This window comes from Pseudorasbora parva, chromosome 9 (genome assembly GCF_024679245.1).
Source record: "Pseudorasbora parva isolate DD20220531a chromosome 9, ASM2467924v1, whole genome shotgun sequence".
NCBI classification, from domain to species: Eukaryota; Metazoa; Chordata; class Actinopteri; order Cypriniformes; family Gobionidae; genus Pseudorasbora; species Pseudorasbora parva.
The window spans coordinates 16354958-16377753 of NC_090180.1; the positions used below are offsets into that span (position 1 = coordinate 16354958).

Genomic DNA, 22796 nt, shown 5'->3' on the forward strand with positions numbered 1-22796 from the left:
TAGTACATCCTTCTTAAGGAATTACTTTTTATTTGGATCAGTAAAGTGAAAACATAATAACTCTCTATAATCACTGAAATCATTGTAAGCTTTTGAGGTTTTTGTAAAGTTTTGGATAGTAACATTTACTAGTCGGTTACCATAATCTTCACTTTAGAATACTGATCCAAATAATTAGTAGTTCCTTCTGAAGGATTTAGTAACACTTGAGTCATTGCTAGTGGGTTACCATTACCTTCACTTTAGAATTAATTATGCATTATGCATTATTCATGTTAATCATAACCCTGTAGTTCTTAAGTCCCCTATGAGGTATATGAAAATGATTAGCTAATAGTGAACTACCTCACTTACCAACCTTACTTATTCTCATTCATCAAAGTTTATTGTTAGTTAATAGTTAATGGTGTTAAAACTTACTCACTTGTTCCTGTGTATCTATTTATTAATGAACAGTATTCTAAAGTGTTAACAAAACTTGTCTTAAATATGAAGTTGGAGTTTGTGAGTTACAAACTCTGATTCATTGTTCAGTCTGTGTTGATGTATTACAGACATAATTTAAAAAGTTTGTCAAGACAAACTTTGATGTTGGCTTGAGAAAACCAACATGGATGGATGGATGGATGGATGGATGGATGGATGGATGGATGGATGGATGGATGGATGGATGAGAAAACCAACATGGACGGACGGACGGACGGACGGACGGACGGATGGATGGATGGATGGATGGATGGATAGATAGATAGATAGATAGATAGATAGATAGATAGATAGATAGATAGATAGATAGATAGATAGATAGATAGATAGATAGATAGATAGATAGATAGATAGATAGATAGATAGATAGATAGATTTTTTTTTTCGTTTTGTCTTACCTAAACTCTGGCGCCGTGTTATTCAAGCCATAGAAACCCGCGGAGAGAGTTAAAAGCCAGTGCGGCACAAAACTGCCGTGCTTGCACTCTAGATAGGGCGCCGACCACTTGACATGACTTCTGTCCAAAAAATATCCTGCCTGGGCTACTGGAAAGCCTCGTCTTTTGCCCAGCCGCTGGGGTCTCTTTCGGTCCCGAAACTCGTTGTACCAGTCGGACTCAGACGTCCTGTTTTTAAGACGATGGCGCGCGGTGGTGGACAGATCTTGAAGCACTATGCGCTCTTGTCCTCTGGTCGCCTGGAGAAACACCTGCGGACCGGGCGCCTCGGGAGACTCCGTGTGAAATGTGACCACTGCACGGTGGATTTTAGGATTCCCTTCCAACATACTCGTCACCAGCGCGTGGTACCACTGGATATCCCTCCTCAGATGCTGCTCCCTTGAGCTGTTGGACTGCAGGAGCATGTTTAGGAAGTTGGTTGCGTGCGCCATGGTGTCGAGGACGCCGTGGAGGGAGGAGTGCGAGGCGGCGTGAGCTCCACCGCGGAGACTGCTCAGCTCATACCGCCGTGAACAGCTGACATGCTCCAGGGTGGATGAGTCCCCCGTGTGCAGGAAAGCGGTGACCACACGCGGCAGATCCTCCTCGAGCTTATGCGCCACCGCCACTCGCTCGGTGCTGGAGGGGTTGGAGATGGTAGGCTTCTGGTGCATCGTCTCTCCGGTGCTGTAAATTGGATATTTAGCCTTGATTTCAGGATCTTTATCGCTCTCGGACCATTCCACATAGCCATAATTTGATCCATTCGCATTTCCAAATAGCAGAAGAAGGTAGAGCATCAATGCATCCATTCCTCGACGCCAACAAGGACCGTGAACATTCTCCATTGACATTCACTTCATAAGTGCGCCCATTCCTCAGCTTAGCGTAAACAAACGCGCATTCTCAAAAGTTACTCAACTCTAATGCTTCAATCAGACAAATCAACACACCGACCACTCCACCCACATCTGTAGATCAACTGGCATTCTCGGGATCGAACGCGTCAAGCTTCATGCGTGTAGATTTAGACTTGTGCAAATATCTACAGCATCGTTTCTGGCGTGGGTTACTGTAGCGTTCGCTACTCCCATCAGTAACGAATGCTCGCTCGGAGCTGGCGGGGGGTTGATTGTTTCCCAAAGCCTCTTTCCCTCGTTACTGTATTGGAGACTTTTTGAGTGGCCATCGCTCCTGCCAATCTTGTGCACTGGGTGGGGTAAAGAGAGACGAGGGATGGTACGGGATGTTCTCGTGGGTAAATGTTGCATGCTACATTATTAAGTCACCATGAAATCAAAATGGACAGTTCTTATTTTTTGTGGAATATTGCATCATTTATATCAATGATTTATCCATGCACTTCATTCTTTTTTTTATTAATGTGCCCTCGTTTTCTTTCATCAAAACTATTCTCCTCCCTCTTGCAGCTTATTTCTTCTCTGATGACGTGTTTACTGGCGCAAGGGAGGGACTATCTTTCACTCACATGACATCATCACTGCAAAAGCAAACCACGACCATCCAATCAATTCTCGATGGCCAAAATGAATGTTTACATTTTTTCTTGTTCTAGAAGCAATTTCACTCAAATAAATGTCACACTAGGGCAGAAAATGCAACTATCGCAACTTTTGTTTCATTCCACACAAAAATAAATAAATAAACCTTTTGACACCACTGTAAAAATATTTTACATTATAAATTAAAAATCTAAAGAAAAAAGAAAGAAACTTTAAAAAGACATTTAACAGTTAACAATGCATTTAAAAAGAAAATTTGTAATTTTACTGTAAAACAAACATTTGTGAATTATGATAAAATTGCTTTATATTTCAGGCAGAAAATGTCTATATTTCAGAATGCTGTAACGTTTCTTTTACAATTAGACAGGGTACAATTATATACACTCACCTAAAGGTTTATTAGGAACACCTGTTTAATTTCTAATTAATGCCATTATCTAATCAACCAATCACATGGCAGTTGCTCCGATGCATTTAGGGGTGTGGTCCTGATCAAGACAATCTCCTGAACTCCAAACTGAATGTCAGAATGGGAAACAAAGGTGATTTAAGCAATTTTGAGCGTGGCATGGTTGTTGGTGCCAGACAGGCCGGTCTGAGTATTTCACAATCTGCTCAGTTACTGGAATTTTCACGCACAACCATTTCTAGAATTTACAAAGAATGGTGTGAAAAGGGAAAAACATCCAGTATGTGGCAGTCCTGTGGGTGAAAATGCCTTGTTGATGCTAGAGGTCAGAGGAGAATGGGCCGACTGATTCAAGCTGATAGAAGAGCAACTTTGACCGAAATAACCACTCGTTACAACCGAGGTATGGAGCAAAGCATTTGTGAAGCCACAACATGCACAACCTTGAGGCAGATGAGCTACAACAGCAGAAGACCCCACCGGGTACCACTCATCTCCACTACAAATAGGAAAAATAGGCTACAATTTGCACAAGCTCATCAAAATTGGACAGTTGAAGACTGGAAAAATGTTGCCTGGTCTGATGAGTCTCGATTTCTGTTGAGACATCCAGATGGTAGAGTCAGAATTTGGCTTAAACAGAATGAGAACATGGATCCATCATGCCTTGTTACCACTGTGCAGGCTGCTGCTGGTGGTGTAATGCTGTGGGGATGTTTTCTTGGCACACTTTAGGCCCCTTAGTGCCAATTGGGCATTATTTAAATGCCACAGGCTACCTGAGCATTGTTTCTGACCATGTCCATCCCTTTGTGACCACCATGTACCCATCCTCTGATGGCTACTTCCAGCAGGATAATGCACCATGTCACAAAGCTTGAATCATTTTAAACTGGTTTCTTGAACATGACAATGAATTCACTGTACTAAAATGGCCCCCACAGTCACCAGATCTCAACCCAATAGAGCATCTTTGGGATGTGATGGAATAGGAGCTTCGTGCCCGGGATGTGCATCCCACAAATCGCCATCAACTGCAAGATGCTATCCTATCAATATGGGGCAACATTTCTAAAGAATGCTTTCAGCACCTTGTTGAATCAATGCCATGTAGAATTAAGGCAGTTCTGAAGGCGAAAGGGGGTCAAACATAGTATTAGTTTGGTGTTCCTAATAATCCTTTAGGTGAGTGTATAATATATATATATATATATATATATATATATATATATATATATATATATATATATATATATATATATATATATATATATATATATATATATATATATATATATATATATATATATATATATATTCCATAGTGCTGTCAAATGATTAATCGCAATTAATTGCATCCAGAATAAAAGTTTGTGTTTACATATGTGTGTGCAGTCTTAAAAAATTATTCATTGGCTTAGTAAATATCACAGTAATAATTAACTTTACCAACTTGATAAAATCTATGAATATCATTTTGACGGTTTGAGTTGACGGTTTAAATCCTATTAAAAACATTATTAATATAGTCTAACATTTACAGTTACGTTTTTTGGTATTGTAAAAATTTAGTATTTGACTCCAATTCTTTATTTAAAAAATAGCCTACTTACTATATTTGTGAAGTTTCTAGCAAAATATTCTAGAATGGAGAATTACAGTTTTCTCAATTGCTAAAACACTAAACCCCAAATTCTCAGTTGCCTTAACCAACTGATTGAGTCAACCACTCTTTTGGCAAAACCATAAGCACTTTTCACTTGTTTAGACACAGCTTGCCAACACATTTTCATTGTGATGCACCCATGCTGCATAATGGTGAGCACAGGTGACAAAAGTCAAACACAATTAAAGCACAGATGTCACCACTTGAACACAACAACTCAAAATTGATCACACTTGTGACTAATGAGGTAAGGGAACATATACAGTAACTGTATATCAAAAGCATAAGATTTCTGTTTTGTCTTTTTGTACAAGTGCTAAATTCACAGTTTTTTTTTTTGGGGGGGGGGGGGCACTGTAGGCTACACACATTTAGCCTACAGTGAACAATAAATATTTATTTCTCCAGCTTTGTGTTTTCTATTTTTCTACATAGCGTTTAGTGACTGTTCAGTGTTTTTCATTTTGATTGACTCAGGGCACAATTTGACAACATAGTTCAGTTTAGAGTACAGATTGTTTTGAGGTGAAGGTTTGGTTTTGCAAGAAGAATCTGAGGTTTTGTGAATGTAGCCTGAAAATTGGGTTTTGTGTTCACAGTTAAGAGAAAAGGAGAGCAGCTTTCGAGAAATGTTTATTAGAAATTGAGAAAAACTGTAAACTGATCTGTTTCAAGAGCCAAAAATATTAATAGAACCAACATTATAAATCTTTAACACAAACTTAAGAAATTGAGTAAGTTTACTCAATTAAAACAATGCCAGCCAAACCCTCTGACATGAAGACTCCTTGATTGTTTAGTGAGGACTTTTTGCTGTTTTGCCAGATTGTGAATTTTTTCAAAATTTGGGCTGGTTTGTGGTCAGTTTGGTGGTTTTCAAACATCTAAATTTTAACACGTTTAGTGCATTACTCACACTGGTGTTTACAAGGACTGGTTTTATGTAGTACATGCATGTACACCAGTCATAGTGATGTTGCTAAACACTAGTGTGAGTAACACGCTACAAACACGTTTGTAAAAAGTACTGTACTTCCACTACTTTTAGCAGTAAGGCGCATTTAACTAAATATTTTTCATCAAGTAAGGTAATTACAATTAAAAAATTTAAATTAGTTTGTTACTCGCTTTACTTAGCCTGGATGCCAGCCAAACTTAACCTCGCCCACAATTTTTTAGGTCGGGCAGTTCGGTCTGGCCGTGCTCCATTGAGGAGTAATTATCTCCAAACAGAAACTGTTCGGACCAATGAAATCATCAGGGTGGGCTTTAGATCATGACAGACAGATGATGAACAGTAACGTAATCATGCACGTCATCAAAGGGGCTTGGATTATATTTGTTCGAATCCTAAACGGAGAGCTTGTTTGTATATGCATTCACCTTCACAATTTCTCTCAGAAATGATGATCATGTTGGGTAAGTACTCTGTGTATCATTAAATTATTTTATTTTTTTACAACATCGGCAAAGATCGTGTATTCCAGCCTGATTCCAGCGCATGTGCAAACAGGGTTGCCAAGTTTTTACAAAAAAAAAAACTTGCCAACTACTAGCCCTAAACAATAGCTTCTGGGGGTTCTCTGGGGGGGGTGTTCGGTTGAAACACGCCCCATAATCACAGCCTAATGGAGCAGTTTCAGACTCATATTCTGACTAGAATTGAGTATGACCACGTCAGGCTACGCGTTACTCTCTTTTGTGAAAAATGAAGGCTTGCAGACAAGAAGCTCAAATCGAGGCCCTAGCCTTGTTTTTTTTATCCTCCATATTGTTACAGCCATTAAAATAGTTTAGTTTTGTTTTAAATGTCAGAGTATATTTTGTTTCGTTTTTTTATTAAGTTAAATTTTAAAAAATGTTATTTAAATGTTACTTTTAAATTTAACACACAGCAACAAGCCATTTAATTGAATATAAATGTAAGACATTTCTTATTTAAAGGATTAAGAAATGGCATGTTACTTAAATTGTTACGTGTTACTCACAATTATAAAAGAAATTCTGTATTTTTGATCGAATAAATGCAGGTTTGATAAGCAGAAGAAACTTCTTTAAAAAACATTACAAATAGTAATGTATACAAATATATTACAGGCCAAAAGTTTGGACAAATTAATATTTGTAATGTTTTGAAATAAGTTTCTTCTGCTCATCAATATACATATAGTAACATGCCACACATTATGTAACAAAAACTTTTATTTTGGACATGATTAATTGCAATTAATCATTTGTAAGCCCTAATTCTGTATGAAAACATTTTTATTCAAATTTCAAAGCAACTTGTATTGCATATGTTTTATTTTTAATGCATCAATTCATCAATTGCCTCAGAATAAAGGAATTTGTGAAATAGAAAGTCAAGTAATATATAATATCTATACCTACAGTATACAATATTGTGAATTTGTACACCCCAGTCTAAAGTGCAGATGTTTCCATGCCATAGATATTAGACTCATTTCAAGAATGCTAAGAAATAGAAGGCAGTATAACTTAACAAATGGCACTTTAATGTTTTGCATGAATAAACAGAAATAAACATTTTTTGTGGAAAGAAAAAAACAATTGAGTAGGCTACATCTTTCATTAGACATGAAATGTCTATCATTTGAATAAAATGAAAACATGATGACTACATTTATTGTATACCTCAGTAAATGGGTCAAATTTGATCGATGTTGAAGTACATTGTACCATCATGCCAAGATGCTTGGAGAACTGCTGCCAGAGCTTGTCTCAAGAGAAGGCATGCAGGAGATTTATAACAATGTTAAGCTATTTAAGGCCCACTATCTGGTCTTCACTGAATGTCAGCAAAGAAAAAGTACCTTAAAAAAGAATGTCAAGGCAATAAAGTTCATCCAACGTCTTCAGGAAGAAGAGGACTTCTGGAGTAATGTTGCAAACAGAGCATATAAAGAGCATATATGAACAATAAAAATGTTTTGTCATCATGCGGCTTTAACATGTCATCATATTACTTAAAGCATTAGATTTGTAACAAAAGTTATTATTCTTTTTTATTTATCTAAAACAACAATAGGCTTATTATTATTATTATTATTATTATTATTATTATTATTATTATTATTATTATTATATGGCCAAAACTATCTTGACTCCCACTCGTAAGACGTAATTAACAGGTTAGTCTATTCCTGTCATTTTTATGAGACAAATAATGCATTATTCACTAAAAGCAGATACAGATTTATTTTACGGAAAGTAAAAAAAAAACACAAAAAAAAAACATCAGCAGTAAGAACACTTGGGGGCTGGCGGGCTGCATTCATTGCACCTCATTGGCTGTTTTCCACTCATGACAGTCTGACGCACCCACTGGTGATGTGGGGGTGGGATGTTGCACAGTTTTTATGGGGCCACTGAAGAATAAAGTTGACAGTCAACAACTTCATATAAATATAAATAATACATCATTAATACCGTCGGATACATATGAAATGAACAGAACAAAAGCTAGGGAATGCACGTAACGCAGACTTTTTCTCTTGCACCCACAACCGTCCCACACACCAAACGCCGCCATCGGTAACACCCACTCTGTGAGTGACCGATGACGTCATCGACAATACTCATGTGGACGCGAAAAAAAAAAAAGTGCAATTCATTCGTGTGTTGTTGTAGTTGTTCGTCAACGAGCTGAAGAACTCCAACATGGCAGGATGGGAAGGCAAAGAAACAGACACGGATAGAGGAATTGTGGTTTGTGCGCTTGTAAAGAAATTCTGTAACTCATCTTGTGCCTTTGTAGTGTAAAACCAGCCGAAGCTGCACGCATTTTAACTTCATTTGAAACTTTGTAACCATACTGTGAAATTAGCTAACACGCTGCTGAAACTTTGTAAAACGTAAGGAAAAAATGCATTTGCCTCAGCTCAACTGTGTTTAATAGATCTCAGACAACTGGCCTGGGTACCCGCTGGATCTTTTCACCTATCCCGAGCATTACTCCGAGGATCTGGACTGTGTCTACATCCCGCATGGAGTTATCATGGACAGGTACTGGAAATGTAATTAAGGCGCCATTTAGACACTTATCGATAAGGCGATGACATACAACATGTAGTCCAAATTTGTTTGGACAAAAAACAAACAAACTATATAAACAACAGCGATTATATATCTATAGTCAAAACAAAACAAATATTCAGACATCAGATATATATTTTTTACTAGTGGGGATAACAAAATAAAGTAAACAGTGACGACATACAGAATTATTATTCATATAGTGCACCACCAGTAAAACTGATAAATATTTGGGACCAAAATTATTCAGACACTTTGACCTGACCATGGTTTGCTTAAGTCTTTTTTTCTTTAAATGCTAATACGACGCTTTACACCACAGACTGAACAAAATGAAGCATTGCTTTTGTCATTGTTTGACCTAAATTGGTATTATCTAATTGTATAATTGCTGATTGTTTGGTTGCAATCCATTACATTTCTTTCTATCAAAGTTATCTGACATTATTTGTTCTGACACAGTTTAACTACAGAGTTCCTGCCATATTTTATTACTATTTTCAAAACTATAGGGAATAAACTGTGATAATGTGAGAAAATGTTGAAAGTGTCTGAATACATTTTGGTTTTACTATTTAAGTTTATACTAGTGCTGTCTAATCGTTTGATCGCATCAAACAAGTTTGTTAATATGTGTACAGTATACACACGTGTGTGTGTTGTATACTTGTTATATATAAAATATATATACAAACTTGTTGTATATAATACATTATATATTTGCAATAGTTTATGTTCAATTTGACAGCACTAGTTTATACTGAAATCTGTTTCTTAAACTAAAATGGATGTACTAAAAGTTTTTAGATTAACATTTTTATTTGTATGCTAGCAAATGTTTGCTAAAATTGCATGGGAAATAGATACATGTGAATGATGCAATGAATTGGTGCCTTTACTTTTGTGAGATTAATGACAATTAATTTGCATGGTGGTTTATTATGTAATTAATTACACTACAATTACACTACACTGACTTTGGATAAACATTTATATTATATAATATATATATATGCCTTGTTAGCGTGTCAATTTTATAGTTTTACTAGTGAAATGAAACAAAACAGTGTTGTGTGCACTGTGTGCAGGATTTCTATCAGAATTTGATACCCATCTTAAATGATCATAACTATATTGAATATGCAGTATGTAAGATCCTACTGTATCAGTAGACATTTATACATAATTTTTATTTGAGTCCTGTTAGTACCAATACTCGTTCTGTTGGAAAAATGTCTTTGTACTGGAAATCTCACCAAAAAATATATAAGCAGTCGGAGCATTTATTACTCTTAATAGTCATGTTGGGAACTAGGGCTGTGTAATATATCAAAATATCGGAAATGTGCATATCACGAAATGCATATCGCAATGGAATGCAATATCTGAATGATTTTAATAGGCTACTTCAACATTATGAAAAGTGTAGGTTTTAGGTCGGCATATATCAGAGAATAGACTGGGATAACACGACTACTGTTACTTATGTGACTTGCTTGATGATAAAAAGAGTTATTATACGTAATAACTTGCGAAAAACAACTCCTTGCAGTCTCATGCTGTCATCTGTCTGACACAGACCAAAATGTGTGCACAAGCGCCTCTCTGAAAGCATGTGATCTCTTCAGTTCTGTTTTGTGCCTGGTTAAACACTCGAACTACCAAATACACACACTAATGTTTTTTAACATAACGTTTTGCTAACACACTGCCCCAGAAAGAATGTGAAAAACAAATGGTTCATTCTCAGTTTTTAAATATTTAAAAAATATATATAATTGAAATAGATTTTACACACTAATAGCAATATCCTATTGCATATTGAATATCGTATTATATTTAATGATATTGCATATCGCATTTTTCTTCAATATCGCTGAGCCCTATTGGGAACTATGTGTTCTTACAAATGTATGTTTTGTTGTTTAGGCATGGTTCTTAATTATGGTAGTACATTTACAATTGGGAACCTTAAAGATTTTTTGACCATATTTGCCTGGGAAGCATGTACATGATATTGTTTTAATTTTTTTTAATTTAATGAAGAATTCAATATGAAAAACAAATATTTTTGGATTAAAATGGATAATTCGACTTTGTTGTGCTGTCATTGTTTTTTGTTGTTGTTGTTTTTCAGGATAGAGAGACTGGCAAGAAATATCATGGAAGATCTTGGCGATCATGACATTGTGGTGCTGTGTGTGCTGAAAGGAGGTTATCAGTTCTGCGCTGACTTGGTAGATTGCATCAAAGTCCTGTCCCGAAACTCCAGCAAGACCCTTCCTATGAGAGTGGACTTCATACGTCTCAAGAGCTACCTGGTGAGCACAATTAGGGCAAGATTTACTAACAGCTTGCACCAGCTCAGACCCTCTTTTTCCATTAAAAAACTACTGTCAGGATTTACTTAAGACATGCAGTGGAAAAAAAAGTGCTGAAAATATGGGTCAGGGTTATTTTTGCGGTTGACATTATTACATATTCATTTGTAGGTGTTTTTAGCCTGATATCGTCATACTCAGATTCTAATCAGAATATGAGTTTGATACTGCTCCAGTGGGCTGAGATTATGGGGCGCGTATCAACCGAACCAAGAATGAAAATGCCTCTGCACTCAATTGGATAGACGTACATCCAATCAGAGCAACGGAGTAAGTTACGCATGTAAGCGACGCATAGTTGTCAACAGAACTCAACTGCACACACACTGGAAGAAGTAGAAGAAGATTTGCCAGTGTTGTAAAAATAATTTTAGAATACACGAAGTACTTACCAACACAATCATAATTTTTGAGAGAAATAGTAAAGGTGAATGCATATATGTACAAGTTCTCCGTTTAGGATTAGAACATATTCAACCCAAACGCTCTTTGGTGATGTGGATGATTACGTTACATTATCTGTCCATCACACACACACTGACACTGCACTGACAATTCGATTGATCCAAAGCAGAACATAGTTTGGGCATAGTTGCTCCACAATTGATCAAGTCCAGACCGAACTTCCCAACCTCAAATGTTGTGGGCGGGGCTAAGTTCGGCTGGCATCCAGGCTAAGGAGTTTCCCTTTCTGATGCTAAATTTATGGGAAGAGAGTACCGCGAGAGATATAAAAGCATAAGGAGTAGTTTGCTCTGCAATCATCCTCGCGGTACATTGATGTCATATGCTGATCAGTCTGTGTAGCGCCAATGGATCTCAAACAAGCCTTATGTCTTAAACCAGACGCTAATTTGCGCTGGTCTTGTTCGATTGCGTTGGTCATCATGGAAATGATCTAGCTGCTTCTGTGTTCTTTATTTGCGTGTCGTCAGCAGATCATGCGCAGAACTTTCCACTTCCATCTGTGCTTATGGAATTGCACTCACATGTTAATATGCCCTGTTTAGTAAATCTGGGCCTAGGAGTTTTATGTTCTTGATGCTGTTTTTCCATTTTTACTGAGCACTGAGCTAATTTAAAGTGATTTTCCTAAATATTTTACAGGCTAAAACAGCCATGAAACAGCCTGAATCACATGATGAATCACAAGTTTATTTCACACATGCACAGACACAAATATTTGCTTTTACAAATGCCACTTTGTTTATGATTATCTGAGCATGGCTTCACAGTGCTGATGAATCATGGACGTCATGCATGTAAATTGCTGAGTGAAGACAGGCATAAAAGAAAAACTAAACCAACCTGTTCTAGCATTTAAAACGTTTGGCATCGGTATGATTAAAAAACAAAAACAAAAAAATTTGTTTATTTCATGCTCTCTGCTTTTCTTTGCAGAAGTAAAATGCTGTAAAAATGGTCAAATTGTGAAATATTATCACAAGTTAGCTATTTTCTATTTCTAATTTATTCCTGTAGTGGCAAAGTTACCATTACTGCAGTCTTCAGTGTCACATCAAAAGAGTTATGCTGCTGTTTAATATTTTAGTAAAAAATAAGATATTTTTGTGGAAGCCATAATAATACCCTTTTTTAAATCACAATTATTTGTTCAAAAGAATAGAATTTATTATATATATATATATATATATATATATATATATATATATATATATATAATAGTGTATGAGCTCAGAATCTTGGGACATGTGGTCTTCAGCTCACACGGGACACAATCGCCGACACCATTTCCGCTTTTCCGGTTATGCGTATGAGGTAACACAGATCTGTTTATCATATTAGATACATTTAAGTGTGTTTAAAATGATGTTATGACGTTACTCTGTGTGTTCGCTCAGCAGCTGCTGCGACACTTGTTTCACACTGCTAAGAATAAAGTGGAAACCAAGGATAACTTGGAAATGACACATTGACAGGCAACTCTCTCTCCTTGGTTAAAATAGGAATTTTCTACCAATTTGCAAATAGTTGGAAACATTTAAGATATTGTAGAACTCACCTGAACAAAATGTATAACACTGGCCTTGTGGTTTTTGGGTATTTACTGCAATAATCCTACATAGTGGACCTTTAATATAGAATTAATAATATAGCTGCTAGTCACTTAAGTATCTTAAGCTCTAGATTAAAATGGTAAAATAATTATATAGGTAAAATAATATAAAACATGATATACAGGAGATTAAAGGGATAATTCACTGTCAGTGGTGTTTATCTCTCAAGCTCTGCTATTCTGACTAATACAATTGGATTTTTGTTGGTGAATGTTGACTGCATTGTATGTTTTTAGTCAACAGAGGGCGTCATGGCTTTATATTTGTCATGCGGTTGTTCGTCAGTGGATTTCCCATATGATCTTTAAGGCATTTTTCTCAGCATTGCTGAAATGTTTTAACCAATGCTTATGGTTTTTAAACCCAGATGGATCTAGGAGAACTTAGTCATTAAATAATAATAGTTATGACACTAAATGAGTTTAATGTCTAGGCTTGGCTCATTTGAAATAGATAACACAAATCTTTCCATGACACATTGGTTCCAGAAATATGTACTAAATATTATTTTTTCCTTTGTATTATTATTATTTTTTGTTACTTTTTCAGTATATAAAATGAATTATGTCACTAATAGTGTTTAACTTGTCTTCATCTTGATTTGTGTTCAACCAGAATGACCAGTCCACTCCAGATCTCCACATAGAAGGAGCAGAGAACCTGTCTGTGCTGAGTGGAAAGGTAAAATATTAAAACACACATTTAACAATATTTAAAACGATTGCATACATTCCCTCAAATTCTCAGTACTATGTATCTAAATGATTTACTTCCAAGTTTTTTATCTGTGATATTTCTTCTTCTCTTGAGTTTCACCTTTTGTTTAAAATTTTAAAGGTAAACGGTCAAAACAGACAAATATTTTTCTCTGAAATACAATGTTTAAAAAGTAAAAGGTTCACAAGGAAAACATGCAAAAGTTACATGCTTTTATAACATACACATTCAAATAATTTCCGTATTTGCTATTTGTTTTCCACCATCCAAACAAACTTGAGTTTGAGTTAAATATAATATAACGTTAAACATAATAAAGTGCCAATTAAAAAGCAAAACAACTAAACATTTTAGTGTTAGTAATATTAGTTAGTAATATGCTCCTATAGATGTGTGCACAACATGCTTACATTCTGCGTATTACGCACACAGGACATGCAGCAGCACACAAACATTTTTAAACATTAAAGGGTTACTTCAGTGATTTAGCATTAAGCTTTGTATGTAAGCTGGGCCATTAAGGTAGTAGAAATGTGAAATATGGTGAAACATTTGGTGCCTTCTAGACTGAGAAAAGACAGAAAATGTATTTTTGTCTCATGGGGATGAAAGACAACAACTCCCAGAATGCACTTGCTTTGCTGCCCTACGAGGCCACTCCCAAAGCCAGTGCTACTGGATTACTGGATCATTTGATTCGATCAAATGATCCAGCACGATCAATACAATATACTCCTGGGTTTCTACTGATACAAAGCCATATGCTAAATCGCTGAAGTAACCCTTTTAAAATAAAAGGATTCCTCTCTGGAGAAGTGTTCAGTCTTTCCACTCGCAAATGGTAAATAGCGAATCGACATGGTAAAAATTCAACTGGCTTTTAAAGGGAATGGGAGATGAGGCTCTGATTAAGTAGAGGGCGCAGCTCAAACCTTTTAGCTTTGCTGCCATTCTAAATAGCAGAAAACCGGATGCAGGAGAAGAATTTCAACACTCTTTGGGTGCTTCTCATTTCTTATTTGTGCACCCTTGTTTCCTTTCCTTGCATCCTTTCCTTGTCTTAGCTCCACCCCCTTAGGATGTGAGGGAAGAATACATGACTCCTCAGGAAGCTTCCTCGCTCCTTGTTCCTCACGCCCTTTGAGGGTTTCTCAAATGGAATACTGCATCCTAGTAAGGCTGCATATCTCAGCTCAACTGCCATGTCATTAGGTCTCAAAAAACATGTCTGCACTGAGCTTGTCTGAGTTCATTATGAAATGTAAGACAAAAATAATGTTTTTGATGTAAATTAATCTAACTAAACTGTCAATAATGTAAGCCACTGGGAGACCACAGACGGTTGTCATTCCCTGTATTAAAATTTTAAAAAATTGAATACAAAGTTATTTTTCTAAAATTAAGTTTTAATAGTACCTTTGTGCCGTGACCATAGGGAAAGGGGGCTTGTGTGACTTAGCCATGTGCACTTACTAGTCTGTCTCATTCTAGCATTTAATGCTGAGGAGGACTCCGCCTCACTAGGATGCAGCCTTTCGTTTGAGAAGCACCCTTAAAGGTGCACTGTGTAGGATTTTTGCAGTAAATATCCAAAAACCACAAGGCCAGTGTTATACATTTTGTTCAGTTGAGTTCTTAAAATATCCCAAATGTTTCCAACTGTTTGTAAATTGTGAGAAAATTGCTATTTTAACCAAGGAGCCCGGACATCTGAAGGAGTCGCCTGTCAATTGCGTGTCACAGCAGCTGCTGAGGGAACAATGTCAGAACATAATTTTAAACACACTTAAATGTATATAATATGAATAACAAAGCTGCATTACCTCATGACCCGAAAAGCGGAAATGGCGCCAGCGACTGTGTCCCGTCATAATAAAAGTCTCGCTGCTTCAAAGCCGTGTGTTGCGTAACAATCGCTCCAGCCTCCTTGCTCAGCTTCCTCAACACTCGGTCCTGCTCTGCTTCATACTACAGTAACGTTAATAACCACATCCATGGACATGATTGCTGTCCGAGTCCTATTCCGATTCTTTTCCACCGGCTGTGAGATACTGCGCTCAAACTTGGCGCCATCAAACTACGCCTTTTGTTTTAAATAGGCGCCTTCTAGCGGACAGAAAAGTTACATAGTGTAGCTTTAAGCAATAATAAAATAAAACACAACTGTGAGGTTAAACTAAAATATTTTTTGCATATTAGTATGTTTCAACTAATTAATCAAAGGTCAGCAACAAAAACAATAACCATCATGTTTATACAATGTACACAATACCTGCACTCAACATGGAGACAGGAGAGGTGTCAGTCAATGGGAAAACAAAGTAAATTTGTTACTTGTGATATTTTGTTGTAAATTTAAAAGTAATGTTACTTAGGTCGTTTAAAAACTTGAGTTACCCTTGACACATAAACACACACACACACACACACACACACACACACACACACACACACACACACACTGTTTTCTGTATTTTTTCCCTTATATTATCAAGTCATTATCCATTTTGTCCATTCATTAAAATTTAAAACCTTTTTAAAATAATGATCTTTTTCTCTGGGTAATTGCACTAATTTTGTTTAATGGTGTCCTTTTTTTCCCACATTTCTTATCTATAATTATAATGAACCTAAATGTAACCATTCATTTAATAATTTCTTTTTTACTTCAGTTCCTGGTAACTGATTCTGCTATAACTCTGAATGTGGGAGTGTGTTTGCGCTCTTGGGATTGACGTGACTGAGGTGTTACAGTTTGTCAAAGGTTTATGATGTCTAATTCTTCAGTAAGAGGATTGATCTGCTCAGTTGCTCATGTAATTGGATTTCCCAGTAGAGCTCAGGATTGTGATACAGTGTGTGAGTCTGTGATATAGACAGAGATCTTCAGTAAAAGATCTTTTGTCTTTTTATTTACTCATGAATATGAAACCACTATGTTTGGAAATCTTGGAAATATGCATGCTGGAAAATACTCACTGTAGTTTGTTTGGTGGTCTGCAAAATAATAAACACATTTTATACAAAATTTGTTCATTGCTGTTAATCACATTGTTAAAAAAAGCTCAAAGATAAATTCCATGCAAACGAGTCACATTTTACCGCAAATTAAATTATATTTAAAAGGATTACATATTCCCTCAAATTCTCATTAGTACAATGTATCCAGATGATTTACTTCCAGGTTTTGTTTTGTAATTCCTATTATTTTTAGTTTTGATTCTCATTAACTGTAATACATTATGACCTTTGTCCCACCCTTATTGTAACCTAAGCAGTCTTAGTATTGTTTGCTCTATTTGCTGTTCTGTTTTTGTGAGTTTCTGAATGCTGTGATGTTGATATGAGCGTTCAGCGTATTCAGTCATGCATCTCCTGTCTGTCTCTTTACATGAACTGAAGAACGTCCTGATTGTGGAGGTATGTCTGCTGTGAGATGAGCTCTGTCTGTCTGGATAAAATCACTCCCTCAATCGCTTTAATATCCTTTCAAATAAATAGAGGCCTTTCAGATGCTTTATAGCACATTTCTCTGCTTTCTGCCCTGTCCTTGTATTTATCCAAGCAAAAAACAAAACAAAACAAAAAAACGCTGCATTCATTCCATGTGACTTAGATGATTATTTATTTTGTTTGTCTTAATTGTCATTTTTGCAAACTTTTTGCATTCAATAATGCATAAATACATTTACTTGATAAAATACATATAATTTTCTTTGTTTACAGTCTGAAACGGCTAAAGAAAAGTTTGAAAACGTTAATATTTCATTAAAAAAACAGCTTATACACTTAAATGGGACCATTAAATGTATTATATTTGCATGTATAATAATTCTGTAATATAATGCAAGGTCAGTGTGATTTTTGTTTTGTTTTTTGTTTTTAAAAAAGCAGTAAATACTGTTATTCAGCAAGGGTGCATTCAATTTATTAAAAGGGACAGAACACTTTTGCAATGTTACAAAATATTTCTATTTCAAATAAATGCTATTCTTTTCAACTTTATATTCATGAATAATTCCTAAAAAAAATATATATCACAGTTTCCACAAATTAAGCAGCAACAATATTGTTTAAACAATGAAAATAAGAAGAAATGGTTATTCTACATTATGAAATATATTGAAATGGAAAACTGTTGTTTTAAATTGTAATAATATTTCACAATATTATTGTTTTTGCTGTGCGTTTGATCAAGTAAATGCAGTCTTGGTGAGCCTGAGAGACTTTCATAAACATTTAAAAAAAAAAACTTATGAACCCCAAACTTTTTAACAACATTAAATATAATAATAATATAATATATATTTTTAGAAAAAAAATACTACACCAACCTTTGGCAATTATATCAATGATTGTATTTTTGTGTGACTTATCTTATAGATGATATGGACTACAGTAATGTTTGATAAAACATTTTACAATATGAACTCAAGCATTTTAGTGTTTATTTTGTGCCTCTGAGGTGTGATGATTAAATGCAAAGCCAAGACTTCTTAAGTTCTGTTGAGTGTACTTGTTAAGCTGATGGTGTGTGACAGCCGTCTGTATTTGCCTTCATCTCAGTGTCCTCCTCCTTCCCACAGGCCATCGTGGACACTGGGAAGACCATGAAGACTCTGCTGGATCACGTTGAAGCCTTCAGGCCCAAAATGATAAAAGTAGCTGGGTGAGTCAGTCCACAGACTAATAGATTAGTTGTACAGGCCTGAGCTATGCTTTTGTAGTCACCTTCTTTACCTAGTCTGTAAAGTAGGGCTGTGTGTGTGTATGTGCTGATGTGTTTATATATCTATACTTATTGAGTGTTTTTGGGGGGCTTGTTTTATATCTGTCGAAGATTGCTGGTGAAAAGGGTGCCCAGTGGGACAGGTTATCTACCAAACTGTAAGTGATGATTAGAAACTCTGTATAGTGGCTAATGCAATTTTGTGTTTATAATGTACTTTTAACCCTATCAAGCCTACTGTATCATATATTTGTTGTACAAAATTCTACGGCCTCTAAATGATCAACTTGAAGATCATGCTGTGCACAATGTACTGCATATGCCTTTTGTCAGCTGATTGACAAACTTTTTAGCAAGTAAAAGGCCTTTTGGTATAATTGTAAAAATGTCCACTTTTAAGTTGTAGTTTTTTTTAATCTTTACTGAAATTCATATGGTAAACATAATAGAAACTGTTACATTGTTAACAATATAATCAGAATTCCATTTTACTTTTTGCCCATATAAATGTCAACAACTGCATCAAATTGCATATTTTTGCCCAGTTTGGGTGTTGTTTTCCTCCTTGAGTATGAGCTCCATATTTTCCTATATCACACAAAATATGAGCCATAAAAGCCTGACTTATTAAATCTTTTTAAGATTTTGTCTAAAAGTTGTTATTTTTGAATTAGGGCTGTAAACGATAAATCACACCCAAAATAAAAGTTTGTGTATACATAAAATATGTGTGTGTACTGTGTATAATTATTATGCATTTATAAATACACACACATGCATGAATATATTTAAAAACAATTAGTTATATTTCTATATAAAATATGAATATTTCTATATAATATAAATTTTACATGCATACATGCACAGTAATATTTCTGATGCAAATATTTCTTAAATATATCCATGTATCATTGTGCATTCAAACATACAGAAACAACAGTGCACACGCATATAAACACAAACTTTTATTTTGGATCCGATTAATCGCTTATAACCCTAATTTGAATATTATTTCATATGTCAGGCTTTACAGGGTTATGACCTTTGCTGCATGACCCACACAAATTAGTTTGAAAAATCTAAATATCATTAACACAGATTAACATTTCCCTTTCTTTTATATGTGCTATTTATTCCAGATGTTGGATTTGAGATCTCCAATCGTTTTGTAGTTGGGTATGCCTTGGATTACAACGAATACTTCAGAGATCTCAACGTAAGAGCCCCTTCATCAATATTTGCCAACATTTAAATGGTGTTAAATGTTACATTGACTAGAATTGACATGCTGATATGTTAATTCAGTTTATAAAATGTGTTGTAAAATACAGTTTGCCACTTCTGGCAAAGAGCTTTTTAAAAGCTTATTGTGAGAATCTCCCCAGATGAAGCACTCAATCTATATGTCTACATATTCCAAAGTCTAGAAGTGACAACTGGTGTGAGATCAGCATATCTAGAAATGCACAGCACTTCTCTTTGAAGCTTAAATGAGTTTGCTTGAGCTGCTGTGACGTATTGCTGAACCAAGCCTGTAATGTCTACCCAAAGCGTGAAATGACAGACAGCATTAGCACTGTGAGAATTAGGAAGAAAGTCTCTCTGCAGCTGCACAGTTGTCCATTTGTCTCCATTTGGAGGGCTGGTTGCTAGGGGTAAGTGAGCTGTTGTGAAAAATGACACCCACTTCAGAGAATGCCCCGAGCTGTTCAACTCAATTATCCAGCAATCTAGTATGTATCTCTCACATGCATACATCATAGACAGCAGCGCCGTTCCGAAATCTCAATCCTGTTAGCTGCCTACCTAGACCGCATTTTGCAGGAAAAGGTTTTTGATGGAAGTCTCTTATGCTCACCCAGACTGCATTTATTTGTTCAAAAATACATTAAAACCTAACTAAACTTACATTTTCTATTTAAATATTTTAAAATGTAATTTATTCCTGTGATGGCAAAACAAAATTTTCAGCATTATTACTCGGGTCTTCAATGTCCTTCAGAAATCATTCTGATCATGATGATTTGCTGCTCAAGAAACAATTCTTATTATTATCAATGTATAAAACAGTTGTGCAGCTTCACATTATAAAGATTAAAAGAACAGCATTTATTTTAAATATAAATCGTTTGTAACAATATGAAAGTCTTTAATTTTGTTTTAATAAAGTATTAACTTTTTTTAAAAAACTTACTTACCCAAACCTTTAAAAGGTAGTGTAATTAAATCAGAAAATGTAAAATTAAATACAATATTAGTCGAAATAAGTCAGTTTAAATAAAGTACTTTCTAAAAATATATATTTTATTTGCTTAACTGCTTGTGATTTAACCAGTAACTGACATCAAAGGACTGTGAACATGCTAATGTGTGATACATTATTTTATTTTCTCTATTCTTCTTTTTATCAAAACCCAAAGTTTGATATTTCGTATTTTTATGCTTATTGAAGCATCATTAGCTTAGCAACATGGTAACTCCCAACCAAATACTTTAGATATACAAGGATGGTGCACAGAATAAGTCCTCCCCTTTTAAGACAATCACCAATCAGTAAAGTCATCACGTCACTGCAGCTGCCTTTAGAAGCTCTAGTTGCTATAGAAACAGTCAGTGTTCTGAGACGCGCTCTTATGACTGCATGTGCATTGGCTGGTTCATCCTGAAAAAGTCCAGTGTTTTGTCATGATTTGAATGTTTAGAAACAACATTTATGAAATTGTTGTGTCAGATTTTATCTGCGCTTTTAAATATGAAATTTAATTGTAAGCTTGGTAAACAGCTTTGGAGAATTTGATGTTTCCCCATTAAAAGAGTCACTTACATGACTGAAATAGCTGCCAGAGAGGCATTTCAAAGATGGCTGCCACATGAAATTACTTGCCTTAAACTGACTTTAACCAAACTCAGTTGGAATCAGTCTTCATGTAAGGAGTGTGTTCTGTGTGACACAGAATTGCTCTCTGTGAAGAGTGTTAAAATCAGTCATTTTTGAAGATGTTTCAGTTAGTAGTGATATTTGGGCATTTGAAGACCAGCTTCGCCTGTAAACAGTGACAGCTCTTCATTTATGTCCGTTTCAAAATCTGCTGAGAGCCTTGTTAATGGATAATGAACATTTTAGCTATCTTTGTGTAATTTACACTTGTGATTTGTGTACTTTGTGGTGTTCCCCTTAAAAGGCTTACTATGATCTTTCTCTTCCCCCTCTCACAGCACATCTGTGTGATCAGTGACACAGGGAAACAGAAATACAAGATCTGAAGGTGATGATCTCACTCTTGCATGAGTGCCTGAATGCTGACTCAGGGGGATGGAAGGGGTCCATGAATCTCCTAAAACGATCCTCCTCCTTGACTTCAATATAAACCGGTTTAACTGATAGAAATAGAGTACTGGGTTACACCTTACTAAATATCACACTGTATAAGCTATACATACTATGGACTGCAGAAACAGCATACTAACATACTACTCTTAGCATTCTGTATGTTAGCTTGCAATTTAGTCAATAAAGGGATAGTTGAATATAAATTGTATGGGTTTGGAACAACATAAGTGTGAGTACACTGTAAAAAAGGATATCAATAAGTCATAGCAACATGTTTTTTCCCCATTACTTTAACCAATAGTTTATCCCATTTCAACATTTTAGGTTATACAATTTTTAACTAGGCAAGATTTAATAGAAAATAGGGGGGGAAATTACTTGTACATCCCTTTTTTAAGTGTAAATGATGACAGAATTAAACATTATGGGTGAACTATCCGTTTAAGACTAAGAGGCGCTTCAGTGTGTCTCGTGTTTACGCCTTCATAATAGGGTATCATTACAATTGTGTTCCATTCAATAATGGGAAGTTGTTTTCTTATACTGTGAATTAAATATACTTCTAACAATACATTTATTCATCAGAAATTGTCTTTTAGAAGCTATAATATGTGAACTACACCTTAAGAAATTGTTGGCCAATTGTTGTTTACATTTATTCAAATTTTTATACATTTTATAACCTCCATTTAACAGCATTAAAATATTTTATGCATTAATATTTGTGTACATCACTTTTTTTGCATTCGTTGTCAGATAATACAGATGAAAGCATGCCTGTTTATGGCTCATTTGCTTTGGTGTTGTTATAGAAACCTGCAGTCATACTTCAGTAAGACAACACAAACATGACACACACCTGTACACACACAATTGAGTGAAGTGGATCAGAGTTTGCCTGGGTGTGTGTTATGTAACAACGTCTGTTGTTCATTGTTTCCTGTGCCCAGCCTCTTTTGCCTGTCTGACTGCTGCTC

The 22796-nt window shown here is 35.5% G+C and overlaps 2 protein-coding genes across 3 annotated transcripts in view; one reads left to right on the forward strand and one right to left on the reverse strand.

The window, feature by feature from the left end:
- Positions 1-2468, reverse strand: part of gpr158b (G protein-coupled receptor 158b) — a 92689-nt gene extending 90221 nt beyond the window's left edge. The window contains exon 1 of the mRNA XM_067454129.1: positions 885-2468. Within this exon, the coding sequence (XP_067310230.1) occupies positions 885-1780 (896 nt within the window). The 5' untranslated portion in view covers positions 1781-2468. The remainder of the gene's footprint in view (positions 1-884) is intronic.
- Positions 2469-8103: 5635 nt separating this feature from the next.
- On the forward strand, positions 8104-22531 carry prtfdc1b (phosphoribosyl transferase domain containing 1b). 2 transcript variants are annotated; one of them, XM_067454130.1, is made up of 9 exons: positions 8104-8256; positions 8447-8553; positions 10721-10904; positions 13658-13723; positions 17162-17179; positions 18346-18428; positions 18600-18646; positions 19628-19704; positions 21705-22530. In XM_067454130.1, exons 1-9 carry the CDS (start codon positions 8209-8211, stop codon positions 21750-21752), a joined length of 678 nt encoding a protein of 225 aa, XP_067310231.1. In that variant the 5' UTR covers positions 8104-8208; the 3' UTR covers positions 21753-22530. The 2 variants fall into 2 exon arrangements, with proteins under 2 accessions (XP_067310231.1, XP_067310232.1); XM_067454131.1 differs by lacking the exon at positions 17162-17179 and having other exon boundaries at positions 21705-22531.
- The last annotated feature ends 265 nt before the right edge of the window (positions 22532-22796 follow it).